This window comes from Scyliorhinus torazame, chromosome 2 (genome assembly GCF_047496885.1).
Source record: "Scyliorhinus torazame isolate Kashiwa2021f chromosome 2, sScyTor2.1, whole genome shotgun sequence".
In the NCBI taxonomy this organism is placed as follows: Eukaryota; Metazoa; Chordata; class Chondrichthyes; order Carcharhiniformes; family Scyliorhinidae; genus Scyliorhinus; species Scyliorhinus torazame.
Window position 1 is genome coordinate 193457863 of NC_092708.1, and position 23895 is coordinate 193481757.

The 23895-nt window shown below is 50.6% G+C and overlaps 1 protein-coding gene across 1 annotated transcript; it reads left to right on the top strand.

Moving 5' to 3' along the window:
• Positions 1–214: 214 nt before the first annotated feature.
• On the top strand, positions 215–22763 carry LOC140394732 (UDP-glucuronosyltransferase 1A1-like). The gene is made up of 5 exons (XM_072481952.1): positions 215–1163; positions 3082–3213; positions 6773–6860; positions 8386–8605; positions 22134–22763. Exons 1-5 carry the CDS (start codon positions 312–314, stop codon positions 22408–22410), a joined length of 1569 nt encoding a protein of 522 aa, XP_072338053.1. The 5' UTR covers positions 215–311; the 3' UTR covers positions 22411–22763.
• The last annotated feature ends 1132 nt before the right edge of the window (positions 22764–23895 follow it).

Here is a 23895-nt window from a genome sequence, read left to right on the forward strand (position 1 = left end):
AAGAAGATGCTATCCGGCCCTGCAAGGGTTAATGGACTAAAAGCGGTCACATGAGTCAGGGATTGCCTCTGACGTGTTAAAAAATCCTCCTTCACCTGAGGAAGGAGCAGCGCTCCGAAAGCTAGTGACATCGAAACAACCCTGTTGGACTTTAACCTGGTGTTGTAAGACTTCGTACTGTGTTAAAAATTAACAGTTCAGAAGCCACAGATTATGTGATTTGGTCGCATATTTCCTCAGACCATGTTTCAATGCTGAGGGCTGGAGGCAGCTCCTGTTCCTGAAGCCCGGCTTTGGAAGTGCCTCACACGATGACTCTGACCCCACAGTTGGGCTGCCTGCTGGCGTGCCTCCTGTCTTTCTGGCGCCCTGCTGAGAGTGGCAAGCTGCTGGTCATTCCCGTTGATGGCAGTCACTGGCTGAGCATGAGGGTCATACTGGAGGAGCTCCACGAGCGAGGACACGACATTGTGGTGGTGCACCCTGAAAAGAGTTTGCTGATTAAGGTGCCCCTGCACTACAGTAGCAAGATCTATCCCATCGCCTTCAGCCAAGCTGAGGTGCACCAGCTGTATGAAACCCTCATCCAGGTGGCTCTTTTTGACGGGACGCTTTATCAGAAGGTCACTCAGACGCTGCAACATGTGGATAAAGTCAGGCAGTTCTTCCTCAGCATCTGTGAGCACCTCCTGTTTGACGCACAGCTCATGAAGGAGCTGGCTGAAGAAAAGTTCGATGTTTTACTGACCGACCCCTTCAGCCCCTGCGGTGCCATTGTTGCTGAGAATCTATCACTGCCCACTGTCAACCTGCTGCGAGGACTTATTTGTGGTTTGGATAACTTGGCCACACAGTGCCCCAGGCCGCTTTCGTACGTGCCAAGAGCTATGTCGGGGAACACCGGTCAAATTAACTTTCTGCAAAGGACTAAGAACGTGCTGGCCAGTTTAATGGAGCCGCTGTTGTGCCACTTCATTTATTCGCCCTATGAGGAGCTGGCCACCAGGTTCCTCCAGAGAGAAGTGACGCTGGTCGACTTGCTGAGCCGTACTTCCATCTGGTTGATGCGGTACGATTTCGTGTTGGAGTATCCGAGGCCCGTGATGCCAAATATGGTGCTAGTTGGAGGCATCAACTGCAGGGACAGGAAGCCCTTACCACAGGTAGGAAAGCCATTGGCAGGAATGGAATGAGAAAATACATATATACGTTATCAAGGCCAGGGAAATTGAACGATAAATACATACTCCACTAGAGTTAGAAATATATGTAATCTGATATAATTACTAATTACTTGAGGCATTGAAGAAGTCATCTATTTAATTCAATGCTATTTTAATTTGCAAACCTGTTCTCTAATAATTAATCTATCTGTTAAAAGACAATGATCAAAGTACAGGGCACTGGTGAGACCACATCTGGAGCATTGTGAACAATATTGGTTTCATAGAACATACAGCGCAGAAGGAGACCATTCGGCCCATCAAGTCTACACCGACCCACTTAAGCCCTCACTTGCACCCTATCCCTGTAACCCAATGACCCCTCCTAACCTTTTTAGACACTAAGGGCAATTTATCATGGCCAATCCACCTAACCTGCACATCTTTGGATTGTGGGAGGAAACCGGAACACCCGGAGGAAACCCACGCAGACACAGGGAGACCGTGCAGACTCCCACAGACAGTGACCCAGCAGGGAATCTAACCTGGGACCCTGGCGCTGTGAAGCCACAGTGCTAGCCATTGTGCTTTAGCCCTCTTTATTTTTTTTACATTTTAGAGTACCCAATTCATTTTTTCCAATTAAGGAGCAATTTACCGTGGCAAACCACCCACCCTGCACATCTTTGGGTTGTGGGGGTGAAACCCACGCAAACACGGGGAGAATGTGCAAACTCCACACGGACAGTGACCCAGAACCGGGACCAAACCTGGGACCTCGGCGCCATGAGGCAGCCGTGCTACCACTGGGCCACCGTGCTGCCCCTGTGCCCTCCTTATTTAAGGAAGGGTGTGAATGCATTGGGAAGCAGTTCAGAGAAGGTTCACTAAACTAATAACAGGAATGAATGAGTTGTCTCATGAGGAATGATTAGACAAGATAGACTTGTATCCACTGGAGTTTAGAGTAAAGGTGACTAGATTGAAGCATATAAGGTCCTGAGGGGTATTGACCGGGTGGATGTGGAGACGATGTTTCCACTTGTTAGAGAACCTAGAACATCGGCTACTGTTTAAAAATTAAGGGTCGTCCATTTACAACGGAGATGAGGGTCTCTCAGAGGGGCGTGAGTCTCGGGAACTCTCTTCCTCAAAAGGCAATGGAAGCAGAATCTTGAATATTTTTAAGGTAGAGCTGGATAGATTATTGATTAACAGGGGGGGGGGGGGAGATGAAAGGTTATTGAGGGGGTTGACAGGAATATGGAGTTGAGGTTATTGAATGGCGGAGCAAGCTCAAGGGGCTGAATGGCACACTCCTGATTCAGATGTTAAACATTTGTACTAAATGTAACTCTCGGTGCTGATATGTATATCATTGCAAAGTAAATTTGGAGTGACCTGGGTCTCCTTTCTTCTTTTTTATTGATTCCTGTGTGAGTGCCACTGGCTAGGCCATCATCCCCAATTGCCCTTGAGAGGGCGATGGTGAGCCCTAGCAGTCCTAGCAGTTAATGAGGAACCCTGAGAAGATAAGTCAAATGTGGTTTATTTCCTATTCCGAGGAAATACAACAACTAAGCAACTCTCCAAAGTCCCAGCCGGGACCATTCTGAGATGCCGGCTCCCTCCTACTCCGAGAAAATACAATAACTAAGCAATGCTCCCAAGTCCCAGCCGGGACCATCCTGAGATGCCGGCTCCCTCTTGGGCTGGTCTTTACCTGTGGAATTAACAAGCCTCGCTCCTGGGCCTCCAGCCCTCAGCGGGGGAGCTCGTATTCCACGAGCGCAATGGGGAGATCAACCGGGTTGTTCCCCTGAGGTTTTAGAACATCCATGCATGCGGTAACCCAATTTCAGTCACCCATATTTCAATATTCATTGTGACTTCTTGCTTGTTTTCCTTTTCTCCTCAGGATTTAGAAGAATTTATGAACAATTCTGGAGAACATGGAGCCGTGATCTTCTCCTTGGGATCAATGATGTCGAGCATGCCAATCGCAATAGCCAATCAGATTGCAGAAGCACTGGGTCAACTTCCTCAGAAGGTAATTCCAGATAGAGGCAGTGACTAACACTGGAATAATAGATCAGTGATGCTAAATGTATGGGGTCCATTCATTGCAGCTTAAGCTTCACCTATTAAAATCCTTCTTTGTGCTGCTTTGTAAATATATGGACCACAATGATTGGGTAATGGTGGGTGGGTTAGGGGAGGGTTATTTGTTAGGTCTTATTGGGAGGGAACTGGAAGAAGTTGTAGAACCTGGGGAGGGGACACACACCAGAGAAGCAAAGACCATTCCTCAGCACATAGTCCTAGGATTTGGTCTGTGCCAGCCTGCAAAGACCACAGAATCTTTGGATGGGACACCATAGAAGCAACCCCCAATCGGACCATCGTGCCAGGATGCTTTGAAGGAGCTATCCTTTCCCCCAATGACAGCCCCTGTTTCAATATTAAATGATCTTATTTTGTAAAAATATACTTTATCCATAAAATATCTGAAAGAACAAAACACCCATTACAGAAAGTGCAATAATATTCAGATTTTCTACATAGAGCATGTTGCATTCTGATTAGCTTCAATACATGTCGTATTCACGACATACATTCAATGTGAGTTATGTAACCCCAGGGATTCTGTACAATTCTCAGCCCCTCAGTGCAATATAATGGAAAAGTCTTATACAGCGACCTTCCCTATTGCGTCTCTGCGACAGCTACCGCAGGTTTTAGTTCATCCCTCAGCACGTATTCCTGGGATTTGGTCTGTGCCAGTCTGCAACACTTAGTCAAGGATAGCTCTTTGTACAGATTTCGGGCAGATCAAAGAGCATCTTGCACCGAGTTGATGATACTCCAGCAGCAGTTAATGTTTGTTTCAGTGTGCATTCCTGGGAACAGCCTGTAGAGCTTAGAGTCCTGTGTCACTGAACTCATCGGAATGAACCTCAACAAAAAACACTGCATCTCTCTCCACTCCTACTTTGCAAAGGTGCATTCCAAAAGGAATTGTCTCTTCCCCACTACAGCCACTTCGAGGGCAATGTGCAGATGGGGTGAGACTTCAGACGGGGAGGACAGATCTGACGGGTAGGGCCTTTCTCGCCAATGGTGAAACAATTTGCCAAATCACTTTGACGGTCTGCTCAATTTCCCCTAAACAACAAGCCCTGTTTTAAATATGTAATGATCTTCTATCAAAGTCTCACTCTATGCATGTGTCCTTCAAGGTTAGTTATAGTCAATCCACTGTGTGCTACTAAGAGTTTAAACAGCCCTCTTCAAACTCCTGACATACTCAGCCAACCCACACCAAAGGAATGATTACAATGTTCTATTATTTTATAAATAATATTTTACATAAATGTAATAAATAATATTATTTTGAGCGGGGCTGTAGTGACTTGCCTCTAACGATGCTAATTCCTGGTCTGACTTTGAACTCTGAACCGCTTTCCTTTCAAATGTCCCATGCTCAATGTTATATTATTTATATTAGGGGGCATAACTCACATTGAATGTATGTAGTGAATACGACATGTATTGAAGCTAATCAGAATGCAACATGCACTATGTAGAAAATCTGAATATTATTGCACTTTCTGTAATGGGTGTTTTGTTCTTTCAGATATTTTATGGATAAAGTATATTTTTGCAAAATAAGATCATTTAATATATTATTATGCATGAGCTTAAGCAGGCTTCAGCTCGGAGACATGTCTGCGCTTGTTTTTGTGAAGCATTAGAGCTGAAGTTTAAGCAGAAGCGAAATAAGGATGGGCGAGATTATCCGTCCGTTCACAGCAACGGATTCTTTGTTCCAGTTGTCGCGGGCGGACTCACAATGGAGAATCCCGTTTTGGGAACAGATAATACTGGAAATATTCAGGCCTGTGGACAGAGGAGCAGTGTTAATGGGTGGAATTTCCCAGTTTTTTTCTAAAGGTGTTGTCACATGCCTGTTGACTGCACAGCCAGCTTTACCTGGTGAATTTTAAAAAGCTTTGAGGGGGAGGGGTGGAATTGCTGGAGGTGGGTCCTGCAATGTCATACTGGCAGGGTGGGCTCCGAATGTCCACTGTCGATTGCCAACACCCTCTAGGGGCTTGGTACCTGGGGCTGGAGGTGTAATGACTAGTTGACACAATGCTTGAGTGAGTTGAATAAGCACAGGGTGGGATCTTCCAGTCCCGCCACAGGTAACCCACTGCGGTGGGTTTCCTGTCAGCGGGACGGAAGAGCCACGGAAAACTATTGGCATCAGCGGGACTGGAAAACCCTGCCGGTGGTCATTGGCGATCTGTTTCCACTGTCAGAAAACCTGCAGGGGATCTGGAAAATTCCACCCTGAGTGTGCATTTCTAAGATTGAAACGGGTTTAAAATGGTAGAATTGATCAGGTGAATACAGTGAAACTCTTCAAACTCAGTGAGAACGTGCCAGGTAATCCTGAAACTTGGGTATTGCTTTCCACTTACCTGTTTATTCCCCCCTCCGTTTTTATTATCACATAGGAAAATATGATGTTAAAATCTTGGTAACAATTCTAAACCATTTTACAGTTTAAGTTGCTTTGTCTTGTATTTGAGAGATTACCTATGAAGATTAATTTGACTGAGACTTGTAAGAAGCCTGCCACCCAATGATATAGCTTCAAAGATCACAACTGGAGAATTTGTGTGGATTTACTCAAAATAATGCATTGAATTGGTTAGGGATAGATGGAAAGCTAAGAAAAACAGTTACATTTATATAGTGCCTTTCATGACCTCAGGATGTTCCATTACAGCCAATGAAGTACTCTTCAAGTGTAGTCACTGTTATAATGTTGGAAACACAGCAGGCTCCCAAACAGCCATGTGATAATGACCAGATCATCTGCTTTGGTAATGTTTGTTGCTAAATATCTACTGACCAGGATACCAGAAAGACTTCCCTGTTCTTCAACACAATACCATGGGATCCTTTAAATCCACCTGAGCAGGAATACTGGGCCTTGGGCTTTAAGATCTTACCTGAAAGCCAGTGTTTCTAACAGTGGCAGCATACCCTCTGTGTAATGTTATTGTCGGATGGCCTGATTTATATTACAAGAACACTTTTAGCTAAAGCTATAAATGATTTATTAACATTAACTGTGGGTCAAACATATACAAAACAACAGGTGAACATGCACAAGCAACCTCTCTCCCAGCTCCCTAGTCTGAGGTCACCTAACTCTAACATTCACTTGTATATTAATGAGACCCTTAGTGGTCAGTCGGTGAATTACAACACAACCATGATATCAGTACTGTATAGGACTGTCAGCTTTGGTTCTTTTGTGTCCTGGGCCTTAAGCCTAGAATTTTCTGTCTTCGAGGTGAGATTGAGTCCCCACTCGCTGGTGACATCTGCCATTTCCCAAATTATTGAGCGGGATTCTCCGTCCATTCACGGCAGTGGGATTCTCCGGTCCTGCTGCAGTGAATGGAGATTTGGCTGAACGCCAAAATCTCCATCCTCGTTAGCTGCTGTATGCGGGATGGACTTGCAACGGAGAATCTCGGCTGAGGTTGATCTGGTAACTCATTATTGGAATGCTGTCTCTTCTGTGGTAGGTCCTGTGGAGATACACTGGAGAAAGACCTTCGAAACTGGCATCAAATACCAAACTGGTGACCTGGCTGCCACAGAATGATCTACTGGGTAAGAGAACAACATGTGTTGATATGTTGAATATGCAGGCAGTAACCCTACCAGTGTCGCCGACCAGGTCTCGGGAGAGGAGGGGTACAGAGGGTTCCAAATACAGGGCCCGGATGCTGATTGGGGGGGGGGGGGGGGGGGGGGGGTGGAGGGGAGAGGGGGGGGGGTGCCGCCTGAGCTCTCAGTGTTTTAGGAGTTAGAGCTTGAGGGGAGCAAAGGTATGATGGGTAAATTTGCAGATGAAACAAAGATAGATTGCGAAGAGAACAGACGACACCAGGAAGTTGTTTACAGACATAGATAGATAGAGTGAGTGGGCAAAGAATCTGACAGCTGGCCTCCATGAGAAGCCCCATCTGACTGGGGGCATTACCACTTAAGTCCACTGATCATTGGATCCTCTGCCACCTCATCCTGGAACCCCTTAAATGCCCCTTGTCCCCATTCTGGGGAATTAGGCTCGGATTCCTCCTATACCACCTCTTCAGCCCACTGCATCAAGTTGCTGCAGGGGCTGGAGAAGAGCTGTCGGCCAATCAGATTGGCCAGAAGCTGCCTAAGGTGGAACTTCCCCCCCCCAAGTGAGTGGCCTACAGTCACGTAAAGCTCCTTCAAGCATGAAATGGCTGCGGGGCACTCTGAGTCGGTGTAAATTTGTTTCCGCTGACTCTTTGAAAAAATTCAGGTCTATATTAAGAGGAAATACAGCCCAGAATGGCACATCCTATCTCACTTCCCATTCCTCCAGTTCCCACATGTTTGATGAATTATTTGCAGTTACTAACACTGTCTCATTGTCCCCGTAGTGATCCAGCCCAGCTGCTGGTGAACAGTGACGAGACAAGTGACACAATTTCCCTTGTTCCCTCCATCTCCTCTAATGGGTCAAGCCCTTTAACCCCTGCTGGAAGCCTATGCTCTTGGGATAGCGCTGTGGAGTTGCCAAAAATGGCAGGCTGCGTATCGGCACTTGCTACACAAGGGCAGCCTGTCCTTCAAACGCTTTGGGATTCTCACCAGCAACTCTTGGATCGCTCTGAGCCTGCTATCAATCACCCACCCACCCCCTACCCCTTAGGGTGAGCATACGAATTGTCCCTCATCATTCCAAGGTAGTGGTGGGCCCATCTGAGTCCTGTGTGCCTCTCATGTGGCCCACTCACTAGCCGAGGTTGCACACCACTGTTCGAAGGTCAATGGATGGTGAAAGGATAAGATTCTCTGCACTAAATAACTCCAGCAGCGGGTTCAATCCTGTTGGCGAATCTGAAATCAAAGCAGAAAATTGTGGAAATGGCCAGCAGCCCTGTTGGCATTCGATAGGTTGGGCGGGGGGCGGGGTGGGGGGGGGGGGGGTGGGGGGCGCGGGGGCGGGAAGAGAGAAAGAAACTAATGTACGACCCTTGTTCAAACCAAAGTCTCTCAAGGGATTTTTTGGGGATAATATTCATATATTACATGTTGCTGAAGATATACCTAATTGCAATGAGTTGAATTTTATTTTTTCTCTTGTCCTATGGACTAGCACATTCCAAGACACGAGCTTTCCTGACACATGCAGGGTCACATGGAGTCTACGAGGCTATCTGTAGTGCCGTTCCAATGGTCATGTTGCCACTATTTTCAGACCAGATTGACAATGCAGAACGCTTAAAGCGTCAAGGAGCTGGCATTGTCCTGAGTTTGAAAGATATCAGCTCTCAGAGGCTATTTGATGCGCTGAGCTTGGTTATCAATGATACCAGGTGAGTGAAGTTCACACAGCTTCAGGCCATATGGAGTCTTCAAAGTCTTTTTGTCTGTTTAAAACCCAAAAGAGAGCAGTTAATAAAGCATGTGTTATGATCGGTTTTATTAATAGGGGCACTGAGTACAAGAGTCAGGTGATCATGTTGAACTTTTATAAGACACCAATTAGGCCTCTTCTGGAGACTGCATCCAGTTCTGGCCATACTTGAGGGATAATGTGAAGACATTGGTGAGAGTACGAGGAGATTCCCGAGAAGGTGATTCCAGGGATGAACAACTGTAGGTCCGAGGATAGACCTGAAAGGTTGGGTCGATTTTCCTTGGAAAAAAGATTCAGAGGAGACTTGTAGAGATAAACAATGACATCAACATGGTAAAATAAACATTCCCCCCCCCCCCAGCCCAATCTTCACACACCTCAACCATACAACAATCCGCCCCCCTCCCCCCAACCCCCTTGGAATACTGCATCTGCTGATATTTTAATTTTCCCCGAGAAAATTGACGAACGGCTGCCATCTCCGGGTGAACCCTAACATTGACCCTCTTAAGGCGAACTTTATTTTCTCGAGACTGAGAAACCCAGCCATGTCACTAACCCAGGTCTCTACACTCGGGGGGGCTTCGTGTCCCTCCACATTAACAAGATCCGTCTCCGGGCTACCAGGGAGGCAAAGGCCAAGACGTCGGCCTCTTTCGCCCGCTGAACTCCCGGATCTTCCGACACTCCAAAGATCGCTACCTCCGGACTCGGTACCGTGGACATTGCCTTAGCAAAATCCTGCCAAAACCCTCTAAGCTTCGGGCATGCCCAAAACATGTGGATATGATTTGCTGGGCTTCCCGCGCACCTCGCACACCTGTCCTCTACCCTGAAAACTTACTCATCCTAGCCACTGTCATGTGTGCCCGGTGGACTACCTTAAATTGTATCAGGCTAAGCCTGGCACATGATGAGGAGGTATTAACCCTGCTTAGGGCATCCGCCCACAGACCCGCTTCTATCTCTCCTCCGAGCTCGTCCTCCCACTTAAGCTCCTCCACCGGAGTTTCCTCCGCCTCCGAAAGCTCCTGGTAAATATCTGAAACCTTCCCCTCTCCCACCCAGGTACTGGAGACCACTCTGTCCTGTATCCCCCATGGCGGCAGCAGCGGGAAGGCCGGAACCTGTTTTCTCAGGAAGTCTCGCACCTGCAAATACCTAAAACCCGTTCCCTGCTGGCAATTCAAATTTATCCTCCCAAGGCTTTCAAGCTGGGAAAGCTCCCATCTATAAATAGATCCCCCATCCTTCCAATTCCTGCCCTCTACCAACACCGGAACCCGCCATCTGGCCTACCCGGTACAAATCTGTGGTTATTATAAATCGGAGTCCAAATCGATGCTCCCTCCACTCTCTTATATCTCCTCCATTGGCCCCAGATACTCCGAGCTGCCACTACCACCAGACTTGTGGAGTATCGGGCCGGCGAGAACGGAAGAGGTGCAGTTACTAGTGCTCCCAAACTGGTGTCTTTACATGACGCCGCCTCCATCCGCTCCCATGTCGACCCCTCCCCCACTACCCACTTCCTAATCATGGCTATATTAGCTGCCCAGTAGTAGTTGCAGAAGTTCGGCAGCGCCAACCCACCCTCCCCCCGACTGCGCTCCAGGAACACTTTCTTCACTCGCGGGGTTTTACTCGCCCACACAAAGCCCGAATTAATCTTTTTTTAAAATATGTTTTTATTAAGAATTTTTCAACAAAATTTTCAGCCATACAAACAACCCCCCCCCACCCCCCCGTTACAAAAAAGAAAAGAAAGAAAGCTTGCATCGCAAGACATGAACATGGCAAGTCAATATGATACAGAACTTTTTACATTGGATTCCTCCCGTACATGTCAGTTTTCCAGATCATTCATGTGTTTTCTTGCTCAAATGCGCCCCAGAGAAACCCTCCCCCCCTCCCCTCCCCCCCCTCCCCCCCCCCCCCCACACATGAACGATGTCCCCGTCCCCCCCCGGGTTGCTGTTGCTGCTGTCCGACCTTCATCTAACGCTCCGCGAGATGGTCTAAGAACAGTTGCCACCGCCTGTAGAACCCCTGCGCAGACCCTCTCAAGGCAAACTTTATCCTCTCCAACTTGATAAACCCTGCCATATCATTTATCCTGCCATATCATTTATCCAGGCTTCCATGCTGGGGGGCTTCACCTCTTTCCACATTAACAAGATCCTTCGCCGGGCCACTAGGGACGCAAAGGCCAGAATGCCGGCCTCTTTCGCCTCCTGCACTCCCAGCTCGTCCTCTACTCCAAATATTGCAAGCCCCCAGCTTGGCTTGACCCGGACTTTCACCACCGTAGATATTGTTCCCGCAACGCCCCTCCAGAACCCCTCCAGTGCCGGGCATGACCAAAACATATGGACATGGTTCGCCGGACTTCCTGAGCACCTCCCACATCTGTCCTCCACCCCAAAGAACCTACTCAGCCTCGCCCCCGTCATATGCTCTCTATGAACCACCTTAAATTGTATCAGGCTAAGCCTGGCACACGAGGAAGAGGAATTAACCCTACTTAGGGCATCAGCCCATAGACCCTCCTCAATCTCCTCCCCCAACTCCTCTTCCCATTTACCCTTCAGCTCCTCTACCAAAGCCTCCCCCTCTTCTTTCATCTCCTGGTATATCGCCGACACCTTGCCCGCCCCGACCCATACGCCCGAAATCACCCTATCTTGAATCCCCTGTGCCGGGAGCAGCGGGAATTCCCTCACCTGCCGCCTCACAAACGCCCTCACTTGCATGTACCTGAAAGCGTTTCCCGAGGGTAGCCCAAACGTCTCCTCCAGCGCCCCTAAGCTCGCAAACGTCCCATCGATAAACAGGTCCCCCATTCTTCTAATCCCTGCCCGATGCCAGCTCTGAAACCCCCTGTCCATCCTTCCTGGGACAAACCGATGGTTGTCTCTGATCGGGGACCACACCGAGGCTCCCGTTGCACCCCTGTGCCATCTCCACTGCCCCCAGATCTTTAGCGTTGCCGCCACCACCGGGCTCGTGGTGTACCTTGTCGACGAGAGCGGCAGCGGTGCCGTCACCTACGCCCCCAGGCTCGTTCCTTTGCAGGACGCCATCTCCAACCTCTTCCACGCCACCCCCTCTCCCTCCATCACCCACTTACGGATCATCGCCACGTTGGCTGCCCAGTAGTAACCACCCAAATTCGGCAACGCCAACCCTCCCCTATCTCTGCTACACTCCAGGAACCCCCTCCTTACCCTCGGGGTCTTGCTCGCCCACACAAATCCCATAATGCTCCTGCTTACCCTCTTAAAAAAGGCCTTAGTAATCACAATTGGGAGGCATTGGAATACAAAAAGAAACCTCGGGAGGACCGCCATTTTAATCGACTGTACCCTGCCCGCCAGCGAGAGTGGCAACATGTCCCACCTTTTAAAATCCTCCTCCATCTGTTCCACCAGCCACGTCAAATTAAGTTTGTGCAGTGCCCCGCAGCTCCTAGCTACCTGAATCCCCAAGTATCGAAAGCTCCTTTCCGCCCTCCTCAACGGTAGATCGTCTATCCCTCTTCCCTGGTCCCCCGGATGTACCACAAAGAACTCACTCTTTCCCACATTGAGCTTATAGCCCGAAAAGTCTCCAAACTCCCTTAGGATCTGCATGACCTCAACCATCCCCTCCACTGGATCCGCCACATACAGCAACAGATCGTCTGCGTACAGCGACACTCGATGTTCCTCTCCCCCTCGAACCACCCCCTTCCATTTCCCCGACTCCCTTAACGCCATGGCCAAAGGTTCAATTGCCAATACAAACAGCAGAGGGGACAGGGGGCACCCCTGCCTCGTCCCTCGATACAGCCGGAAATACTCCGACCTCCGCTGGTTCGTGACCACACTCACCACCGGGGCTCTATACAGGAGCTTGACCCAACTGATAAACCCTCCCCCGAACCCAAACCTCCTCAACACTTCCCAGAGATACTCCCACTCTACTCGGTCAAAGGCCTTCTCCGCGTCCATGGCTGCCACTATCTCTGCTTTCCCTCCACCGATGGCCTCATTATCACATTTAGGAGCCTTCGCACATTAGTATTTAGCTGCCTACCATTTATGAATCCCGTCTGGTCCTCGCGAATCACCCCTGGGACACAGTCCTCAATCCTCGTAGCCAACATTTTTGCCAGCAACTTAGCATCTACGTTGAGGAGCGAGATCGGTCTATACGACCTACATTGCAGTGGGTCCTTATCCCGCTTCAAGATCAAAGAGATTGTCGCCTCCGACATTGTCAGGGGCAGGGTCCCTCCCTCCCTCGCTTCATTCAAGGTCTTTACCAGGAACGGGGCTAACAGGTCTACTACATGCTGCCTATAAAACTCCACCGGGAACCCATCCGGCCCCGGGGCCTTCCCTGCCTGCATGCTCCCCAGTCCCTTAACCAGCTCCTCCACCCCAATTGGCGCCCCCAAACCAGCCACCTCCTGCTCCTCCACCCTCGGGAACCTCAATTGGTCCAGGAATCGTCCCATCCCCTCTTTTCCCCCTGGGGGCTGGGACCTATACAGCTCCTCGTAAAAGGCCTTAAAAGCCTCATTCACTTTCCCCGCACTCCGCACCGTAGTTCCCCTGCCATCCTTGACTCCGCCTATTTCCCTCGCTGCCATCCTCTTACGGAGCTGATATGCCAGCATCCAACTCGCCTTCTCCCCATATTCATATATCGCCCCCTGTGCCTTCCTCCACTGTGCCTCTGCCTTCCCTGTGGTCAACAGGTCGAACTCCGTCTGGAGACTTCGTCTCTCCCTGAGTAGTCCCTCATCAGGAGCCTCTGCATAGCTCCTGTCCACCCTTAAAGTCTCCCCCACTAACCTCGCCCTTTCCCGGCCCTCTCTCTTCACCCTATGAGCCCTGATGGAGATTAACTCTCCCCTGACCACCGCCTTCAGCGCCTCCCATACTACTCCCACCTGCACCTCCCCATTGTCGTTGGCCTCCAGATACCTTTCGATACACCCCCGCACCCTCCCACACACTTCCTTGTCTGCCAGCAGTCCCACATCCAACCTCTACAACGGGCGTTGGTCCCTCTCCTCCCCCAGCTCTAGCTCCACCCAATGCGGGGCATGGTCTGAAATGGCTATGGCCGAATACTCCGTTCCCTCCACTTTCGGGATCAATGCCCTGCCCAGAACAAAAAAATCTATCCGGGAGTAGGCCTTATGAACGTGGGAGAAAAAAAGAACATTCTCTGGCCAAAGGCCTGGCAAATCTCCACGGATCTACTCCCCCCATCTGATCCATAAACCCCCTGAGCACCTTGGCCGCTGCCGGCCTCTTCTCCATCCTAGATCTGGAGCGATCTAATGCTGGGTCCAGCACCGTGTTAAAATCCCCACCCATTATCAACCTCCCTACCTCCAGGTCTGGAATACGCCCCAACATCCGTTTCATGAATCTAGCATCGTCCCAGTTTGGGGCGTATACATTTACCAGTACCACCTCCGTCCCCTGCAACCTACCGCTCACCATCACGTATCGGCCTCCATTGTCCGCTACTATGTTCTTGGCCTCAAACGACACCCGCTTCCCCACCAGTATTGCCACCCCTCTATTCTTCGCATCCAGCCCCGAATGGAACACCTGTCCTACCCATCCCTTCCTTAACCTGACCTGATCTGCCACCTTCAGATGTGTCTCCTGAAGCATGACCACGTCTGCCTTCAGTCACTTGAGGTGCGCAAACACTCGGGCCCTCTTAACCGGCCCATTTAGGCCTCTCACATTCCACGTGATCAGCCGGATTGGGGGGCTCCCCCCCGCCCCCCGCCGACTAGTCATCTCCTATCTTAGGCCAGTCCCGTGCTCACGCCTCTCGCCTCCCGCACCCTCCAGTCCCCCAGGCGGGGAACCCCCTCCCCGACCACCTCTTCCATTTTCAGTTCCCCCTCGGAAGTTCTCCCACTTGCTGCTACGTTCTTTATTGGCCCACCGCAAAATGTGTTCCTTGTCCATGACACGGTGAAATCGTACCATCGTGGCCCTCGGCGGCTCGTTCGCTCGGGGCTTCCTCGCGGGGGCTCTGTGCGCTCTAGCCACTTTTCCTCAGCCCCCGTCAACTTCTCCAACATGTCGATTTCGCGGAAATCCCCAAGACCCCACGCACTCCCCGACTATCGTCGGCCTTTGGGGCCGCCAGGAGCAGCCAGCGGGGCCGGTTTAAAAGCCGGCGAAGAACCCCGCGCGGGTGTCGGGCGGCGGGGGCTCAGGTGCCGGGCCCGGCAGGTCAGAGCAGCGGGGGCGGAGCTACGAGGAGGTCGTGGCGGCAGGCCCATAGCGCCATGTAGGGAGACTGCTCCACATTGGATGGCTCCCACCTAGGAAGAAGAAGGTTGAAGCCTGGTCCCAGGTGAATGAAGAGGAGAAAGAAAGAAGATTTATGGAAGTTTGGTAAAAGTTTTTTTTTTCTCAAAAAAGAAGACTATCAGATTGATGAAAGGCAGGAGGGTGAAGGGGGAGAGAGGAGAAAGGAAAGAAGATAAAAAACAATAAGCCGCTAAAAGATGCGAAAAGCAGCGTCAAAGAAAGGAGGAAACGCGGGTTCGCCGCCGAAGGAGAAGACGAGCAAAAGCAAAAGTGTTGACAGGATGGCAGAAGTCGAACTGCAAGGCGGGACCGCACTACTTACGGTGGAGAAGATGACCGAGGTGATGGTGGTGGAGCTGGAAAAACATTTGGTGAGGCACATGGAGATCCTGAGGAAAGAGATGGTGGTCGTGGTGAGGTCATTGCTGGAGGAGGCAATCGGCCCGATCAGGGTGGAGGTGACAAAGGCATCGGCCGAGGTGAGAGAGCAGGGCGAGAAGATGAAGGAGGTGGAGGAGGCCGTGACACGACACAGCGACCAGGTCACCTCGATGGGGACGAGCTGCGGAGGGTGGTGGAGGTTAACAGAGGACTCCGAGCAAAGCTGGAAGACATGGAAAACCGCTCAAGGCGGCACAATTTGAGAATTGTGGGCTTGCCCGAAGGGACAGAGGGCCCAAGGCCAACGCAATACTTTGCTAAGAAGTTGGCGGAGCTGATGGGGGAGGATGAGAACCCCACCCTGTACGAGCTAGACCGAGCTCATCGGTCATTAAGGCCGAAGCCCAAAGTGAACGAGACGCCAAGGGCAGTAATTATCTGCTTCCATAAGTTTTGCATGAAGGAGAAAGTATTAAGCTGGGCGAAGCAGAAGCGTGAGGTGCTGTGGGATGGTACTGCGGTTCGGATCTACCAGGATTGGACGGTGGAGTTGGCAAAAAGACGAGCGGCGAGTGAAGGCGGCTTTGTACAAGAAGGGGGTGCGATTTGGTGTGGTGTACCCGGCGAAGTTGAGAGTAACATATAAAGCCAAAGACTTTTATTTTGAGACAGCGGAGGCGGCTGAGGCGTTCGTGAGAGCAGAAGGCTTGGGACAGACATGAAGAGCGGAACTGGAAGAAAGACTGTGGACTGTGTTTGAGCGGCTGGAAAATGTACAAATGTTACAACTTTCTTTTTACTGATTTGTATTGAAATTTGAAATTTACTTCTCTTTGCATTGTTACAGAGTTCAAGTTAATGGCGTTCTGTGTTGCGACGGTTAAATGTTATGTTGGTGAATTGTAGGGGTTGGATTGGTGGGTTTGTTTTGGTGTTTCTTTCTCTGGGACTGGGCGGAAGGGGGCGAGAGGTATTGGCGGGGGGGGGCCACCCGCGCTAGCTAACTAGAGTCAGTTAGTGAACGGGGGTGAGGTGAGAGGAGGACTGCGGACGTTGGAGCCTGGATAGCAGGCTTCAATGGGCCTACGAGGCGAGCAAGAGGGGGTGGAGGGAGGGATGTTGGAGGATGTTTTTGTAGGGGGGGGTTCTTGGGAGGGGGGGAAGGGGTTCGATGTTAACAATGGACAGGGGCGGGTCAGGCTTATGGGGCAGGGCCCGGTGGTATGGTGATGATGGATAAGAAAGGTGGGGGGGGGGTGAGAGACCCCCAGTAAGGATAATCACGTGGAACGTGAGAGGGCTAGGAGGTCCGGTCAAGAGGTCAAGGGTGCTTGCACATCTTAAAAGTTTGAAAGCCGATGTAGCAATGCTCACTTGAGGGTGAAGGACCAGGTGAGACTTAAAAAGGGCTGGGTTAGCCAAGTGTTTCACTCCGGATTTGATGGAAGGGCTCGAGGGGTAGGGGTGCTGGTCAGCAAAAGGGTACGCTTCCAGATGGAGAAGGTGGTGGCAGATCAGGGGGGTAGATATGTGATTGTGACAGGGGCATTGGAGGGGAGATTAGTGGCGCTGTTAAGTGTATACGGTCCCAATTGGGACGATGTGGGATTCGCAAGGAAGGTGTTTGGGGCTATTCCCGACTTGGATACGCATGAGCTGATTGTGGGGGGGGACTGGGACCTGGTGCAGGAGCCAAGGTTGGACAGATCACGGCCGCGCTCGCTGGTCCCATCAGGGGGGGCGAAGGCGCTGGCTGGGCCAATGGTGGAAATGGGAGGGGTGGACCCTTGGAGGTTCCTGCACCCAAGGGAACGGGAGTATTCGTTTTTCTCAGCGGTCCATAAGGTATACTCGCGGATCGACTTTTTTGTGGTGGGGAAGGCTTTGCTGGCTGGAGTCAAGGGGTCGGAATACTCTGCAATTGCAGTGTCAGATCACGCTCCACATTGGGTGGATATGGTGCTAGAGAAGGGGGCAGCGCAGAGACCGGGGTGGAAACTGGATGTGGGGCTTTTGGGGAACCAAGTATTCTGTGAGAAAATTGAAAACTTAATTAAGGAATATGTAGGTTTCAATTGTACGGGTGAGGTGTCGAAGGCAGTCGTCTGGGAGGCTCTAAAGGCGGTGGTGAGAGGTGAGGTAATTTTGTTTAAGGCTAGGGTGGATAAGGAGGAGAGGTTGGAGCGGCAGAGGGTACTAGATGAGATGTTGGAGGTAGATAGGAGGTATGCAGAGGATGGGGACCCGGCGAAGCTGGAAAAGAGGAAGGAACTACAGGCGAGCTTCGACCGACTGTCCATCAGGAAGGCGGTGCGCCAACTGAGACGAGCAAGGGGTGCAGTTTATGAACATGGAGATAAGGTGTATGTTAGCAGGTCTGCTCCGGAGGGAGGCAGCGGCAAGGGAAATTCTTCAGGTGAAGGATAGGGCAGGGAAGTTGGTGGTGGCCCCAGTGCTGATTAACAAGGTTTTTGAGGAGTTTTATGAGTGGTTGTACAAGTCAGAGCCACTCGGAGGAGACCGTGAGATGCAGGAATTTCTAGATGGGTTGGAGTACCCGAGGCTAGGGGAGGGGGACAGGGCTACATTAGAAGGAGCAATAGTGGAGCAGGAGATAAAGGATGCGATTGGGAGGATGCAGTCGGGGAAGGTGGCAGGGCCGGATGGGTTTCCGGTGGAATATTATAAAAAATTTAAGGATAGGTTGGCACCCCTGATGGTGGGGATGTTTGAGGAGGCGATAGGGAAGGGGGTGTTGCCGCAAACCTTGGGGTAGGCATCGATTTCCCTGTTACTAAAAAAAGATAAGGATCCGACGGAGTGTGGGTCGTATCGGCCCATATCACTTCTGAATGTGGACGTAAAAGTGTTGGCGAAGGTACTGGCGGGTAGGCTGGAGGAGTGCCTTCCGAAGGTAATAGGGGAGGATCAGACGGGGTTTGTGAAAGGGAGGCAGCTGTTTTCAAACATTAGGAGGGTTTTGAACGTTGTTATGGCACCGGCGGAAAGAAAGGAAATGGGGTAGTTGTGGCATTGGACGCCGAGAAGGCGTTTGATCGGGAAGAATGGGGGTACCTGATGGCAGTGCTGGAGCGGTTTGGGATTGGACCAAGGTTTGTGAACTGGGTAAAGCTATTATATAAGGAACCGAAGGCGAGTGTCCGCACAAATAATATCAGTTCGAGATATTTCTCTCTCCACCGTGGGACGAGACAGGGATGTCCTATGTCCCCCCTGTTGTTTGCACTTGCGATTGGGCCGCTGGCCATCGCATTGAGAGGTTCAGGAGCATGGAAAGGAATAGTGCGGGGGGGTGATAGAGCATAGGCTGTCCTTATATGCCGACGACTTGCTGCTGTATGTGTCGGAGCCGAGTGCGTCGATAGGAGGAATATTGGAGCTACTGCGGGTATTTGGGTCTTTCTCGGGGTACAAGTTGAACCTGGACAAGAGTGAGTACTTTGTGGTGTCTCGGCCGGGGGTGGGGGCAGGGGTGGGGGGGGGCTGCCATTCCGTAGAGCAGGGACTCATTTTAGGTATCCTGGGGTGCAGGTTGCCCGGGAGTGGGGGAGGCTTCGCAGGTACAACATCACTAGTTTGGTGGGGAGAGTGAAAGCTGATCTGGCAAGGTGGGATGGCCTTCCTCTGTCATTGGCAGGTCGGGTACAGGCGGTTAAAATGAATGTGTTGCCGCGATTCCTGTTTATTTTTCAATGCCTACCGATTTTCCTGCCAAAGTCTTTTTTCAGGGAGATTGAGGGAAGGATTACCTCATTCATATGGGGAGGGAAGGTGGCCAGAGTGAGAAAGGTGCTGCTACAGAGGGGAAGGCAGGCAGGGGGTTTGGGCCTCCCGAATTTGTTGTACTACTACTGGGCAGCGAATGTGGAGAAAGTGCGGAGCTGGGGCAGAGGGGTGGATTCTCAGTGGGTCAGAATGGAGGAGAGTTTGTGCAGGGGGTCGGGGCTGAAGGCACTTGCAACAGCGCCGCTCCTGATAGCTCCGGGGAAATATTCAGGGAGTCCGGTAATAATAGCTTCATTGAAAATCTGGAGGCAGTTTCGCCAACACTTCGGGTTGGGTTTAGGGTCAAGGGAAATGCCGATTCGGGGGAACCACAGATTTGAGCCAGGGAGGTGGGATGGAAGTTTTCGGAAATGGGAATCGGGGTCGGTTTGCAGGATTGAGGGAGCTGGAAGCGAAGTATGGGCTAGAGCAGGGAGAAGTGTTTAGGTACATGCAGGTTCGGGATTTTGCCAGAAAGGAGATACAGAGCTTCCCAGAGGAACCGGCCTCCACATTGCTGGAGGAGGTGTTGACGACAAGGGGACTGGAGAAGGGGGCAGTGTCAGCGGTGCACGGAGCTATTCTGGAAGAGGATAAGGCACCACTGGAAGGGATCAAAGCAAAGTGGGAGGAAGAGCTGGGAGAGGTTATAGAGGAGGGGGTCTGGTGTGAGGTGCTCTGGAGAGTGAATGCCTCCACCTCATGTGCGAGGTTGGGGCTGATACAGCTGAAGGTGGTATATAGAGCGCACCTCACGAGGGCGAGGATGAGCCGATTTTTTGAAGGAGTAGAGGATGTGTGTGAGCGTTGCGGGGGGGGGTGGGGGGGGCGTGAATCACGTTCATAAGTTTTGGTCCTGTCCAAAGCTAGGGGAGTACTGGAAGGAGGTGTTTAGGGTAATTTCCAAGGTGGTGCGTGTGAAACTGGACCCGGGTCCCCAGGAGGCCATATTCGGGGTGTCGGACCAGCCAGGGTTGGAAACGGGAGGGGAGGCAGATATCATAGCTTTCGCCTCGTTGATCGCCCGAAGGCGGATCCTGCTGGGATGGAGAGCAACCTCTCCACCCAGTGCCCTGGTGTGGCGGGGGACCTGTTGGAATACTTGCCCTTGAGAATGTTAAGTTCGAACTGAGGGGAAGCTCGGAGGGGTTCTACAAATCGTGGGCACTATGTATTATGCACTTTCAAGAACTGGATAACATCGAACATTAGTTGGGGGGGTGGGTGGGGTGGGGGGGGGAGGGGGTTGTGTAGATTAAGGGTGACTATGGGTAATCCCTGATTGCTTTTTGTCATTTGTTTATGTAAACAAGTTGGCTGAGGTTTGGGGGTTGGTGGGTGGATGGGATCGTTGTTATTAGGGGATTGACATATCTTGCTGATTATTGTTTATTGTTGATGGGTGTAAATGTGGGAGAAAATGTGAAAAAGGAGAATTTAAAAAAAAAAATTTTTTAAACTTCTCCAACATGTCCGTCACAAAGGCCCTCGCATCCGATCCCTCACTGCCTTCAGGGAGGCCAACAATTCTGAGATCTGCCTCCTGGACCTGTTCTCCAGCTTCTCCTGCATTCTTTTCTGGCGGTAGTTCATCATCCCCACCTTGTTTTCCAGCACAGTTATGTACTCCTCGTGCTCGGACAACTTTTGTTCCACCTCCTGGATCGCTCTCCCGTGGGTTTCCTGATTCTGAACCACTTAATCTACCAAAGCCTTAATCGGGTCCAGCGTGTCCTTCTTCAGCTTGGCGAAGCAATCCTCGAAAAACCAGCTGCTCCATCGACCACTGTGTCATCTCCCCACGGCCCTGCTTCTCCGCCATGCTGTCCCATGTTACCAGCACTACTTGCGTCTCCCTTATCGGACTTTGTCTTCTCACACAGCCACTTCTGGTCCAAATGTCCATACACCGGAGGAAGATTTCTTCTTATTGTCTCACTCTTCACCGATTTATTCCATAAAATCCAGAAAAAACTGGGGGCAAAAGGTCCAAAAGTCCGTTACAGGCGGGAGCTATCAAATGTGCGATCTACTCCTCCATGGCCACCACCGGACGTTCTCCACCACACTCTCAGCAGTGCATTCCAAATCCCTCTGATTAAGGCCAGCACGGAGACAGCTGAATGTGAGAAAAAAGGAGGCTGACACGCGAATAGGATCCAACCTGTTGGTGTGGTCAAAACCAAGACACAAAGCTGTTCTTTCCTGCAAGTGTATATTTATTTATTTATTTTTAAATTTGGAGTGCCCAATTAATTTTTTCCAATTAGGGGCAATTTAGCGTGGCCAATCCACCTACCCTGCACATCTTTGGGTTGTGGGGGAGAAACCCACGCAGACACGGGAAGAATGTGCAAACTCCACACAGACAATGACCCAGAGGCGGGGTCGAACCTGGGACCTCGACGCCATGAGACAGCAGTGCTAACCACTGTGCTACCATGCTGCCCCTCTGCGAGAATGTATTGACTTTGTTCAGTCTCGCAGCTCCCCTAGTTTTATGTGCTCGCTAAAGTGCTTAATTAAACAACACCTCTCACCTGTGTATCTGAACAATGTAATTAGCATCTCATTGACACAATTCTAAGAGGATCATGCCATCCATCCCACTGCTGGCCGATGCGGGCTCGGAACCCTCATTTAGACGCCAAATCAGAGTCCCAAAATCTGGGGTGAAAATCCTGCCCGATGACTCGGTTTCTCTCTCTATAGATATTGCCTGACCTAAGAGGGGGCCAGCCTATTCTGGTTCTATTTTGTGGCAGAAGAACATTGCTGCAGCGATTCCTATGTACATCTGGGCAGCACTTCCATCAGTGTGTCAGTATAATGGAGTGAGACATTTGCCTTGTCCTTTACGTACAGCTTTGGAACAAGTAAACGCACAAATTAATTGACTCAACGGCCAACCTGCCGTCCGCACCAAGGAAACACTGGGGTGGGAGAGCGATCTGAGTGACAATGTGACTTTCTGTTTTTTAGATACAAGGAAGCTATATCAAAGATATTCGCCATCCACAAGGACCGCTCAATGGATGCTGTGGAACTCTCTGCGTATTGGGTGGAGTTTGTGATGAGGCATGGTGGGGCTGACCATTTACGATCCGCAGCTCACAACCTCAACTGGATCCAATACCACTGCCTGGATGTCATGGGGGCCCTTGTTGCCGTGGCATTGCTGTTTTTCTGCTTGGTGTTCAAGTGCTGCTTGTTCTGTCTGCGCAGAGTGAAGGGACAAGCAAAGTGGAAGCGTGATTGAAGTGTTTTATTTCGAAAGTGAGGCTTCCTCTGAGCACTTCATGGTCCAAAGACAGAGCAGCTCCTTTTGCATGCTTGTGTCGGTGGCGATGGATCACCGTGCTGGCTGGCAGCTGAACCCACTGGCATTAGTTCAGAGAGAGATGGGGTTAAGTCATTCTCTCAATTCCCAACAGGACTACTGGGTGATGCAGTCCTTGGAAACCATATCCAGCCTATCTCTTGGCTACAGTGTGGCACTGAAAGCCAATTCCCCAAAACATCTACCAAAAAACACAATGCCTCACTTGTTAAAATGCTTGGCGGGAAAGGGGAAAATTAATGGATTTTATATAAAACATAAAATGCAACAAATTTTCGTGTGTTTTCATTCAGTTATGTTCAGCAAAACACAGGCATTTCAGAGACGAAAGGTTTTCTAATTTCATAGGAATTCTGGGAGGTAATGGCGTTAATCATCCATTCCGGAGTCTATAATTGATGGCGGTGTGGAAGTGGGAGTGACTTCACTGGGATGGATGGGTGGAGGTGCTGGATGTCTCACCATGCACGATCCAGCACTCTCCGAGAAACTCGCCCATACGCTGGATGGGACGAGGCATGAAGTCATAGCCCGCAGGGTTTCATTCCACAGCTGAATTTCTGAGCATCATATTTAAAGGGTACTCGGACCATCCCCCTGCCCGGACCACCCTGCACTATCCCCTCCCCGGACCACCCTGCACTATCCCCTCCCCGGACACCCACTTCATTCAAGCGCACAGAAAGAGTCGAGACTTCAGTAAAAAGTGCAGAGAGAGATGAAACTTCATTAAAGAGCGCAGAGAGAAGTGGGACATCTCCAGAGAGCTGTCTCGGAGGGCGGAGCATCTGAGCGACGAATATCGAGGATTCCACTGAAGCTGAAAAAAACTGACGACACAGGAAAGCTGTGACCTAAGTGTCTGGTGGGGAACCTGTGCTAATTTTTTTTTTTAACTGCAAAACGAATTAATGAATTCAGTAGAGATGGCTGAGCCAGTGATGTGATGTGGCCGCATGATGTGGGAGCTGGCAGATACCATTGCGAATTGCAGTGACCACATCTGCAGCAAGTGTTTGTTGCTTGAAGAATTCCGGCTCAGAATTGATGAGCTGGAGTCTGAGCTACAGACACTGCGGCACATCCGGGAGGGCGAAGTTACGCTTTGTTTCAGGAGGCGGTCACACCCTGTAGATTAAGTACCTCCAATTTGGCCAGTGGTCAGGGACAGCAGGGTGTGACTGTGAATTCAGGAACGGAGGAGCCTCAGCTCTTGACCTTGTCAAACAGTTATGAGGTACTTGCTCTCTGTGTGGATAAGGAAAAGGGCTGAGCTCGCCGGCCACTGCACCGTGATACAGGAGGCCATTCAAGCGGGTGGGGCAAAAAGACAAGTGGTAGTTGTAGGTGGTTCTATAATTCGGGGGATTGATAGCATCCTTTGTAAGCAGGATCGAGAGTCCC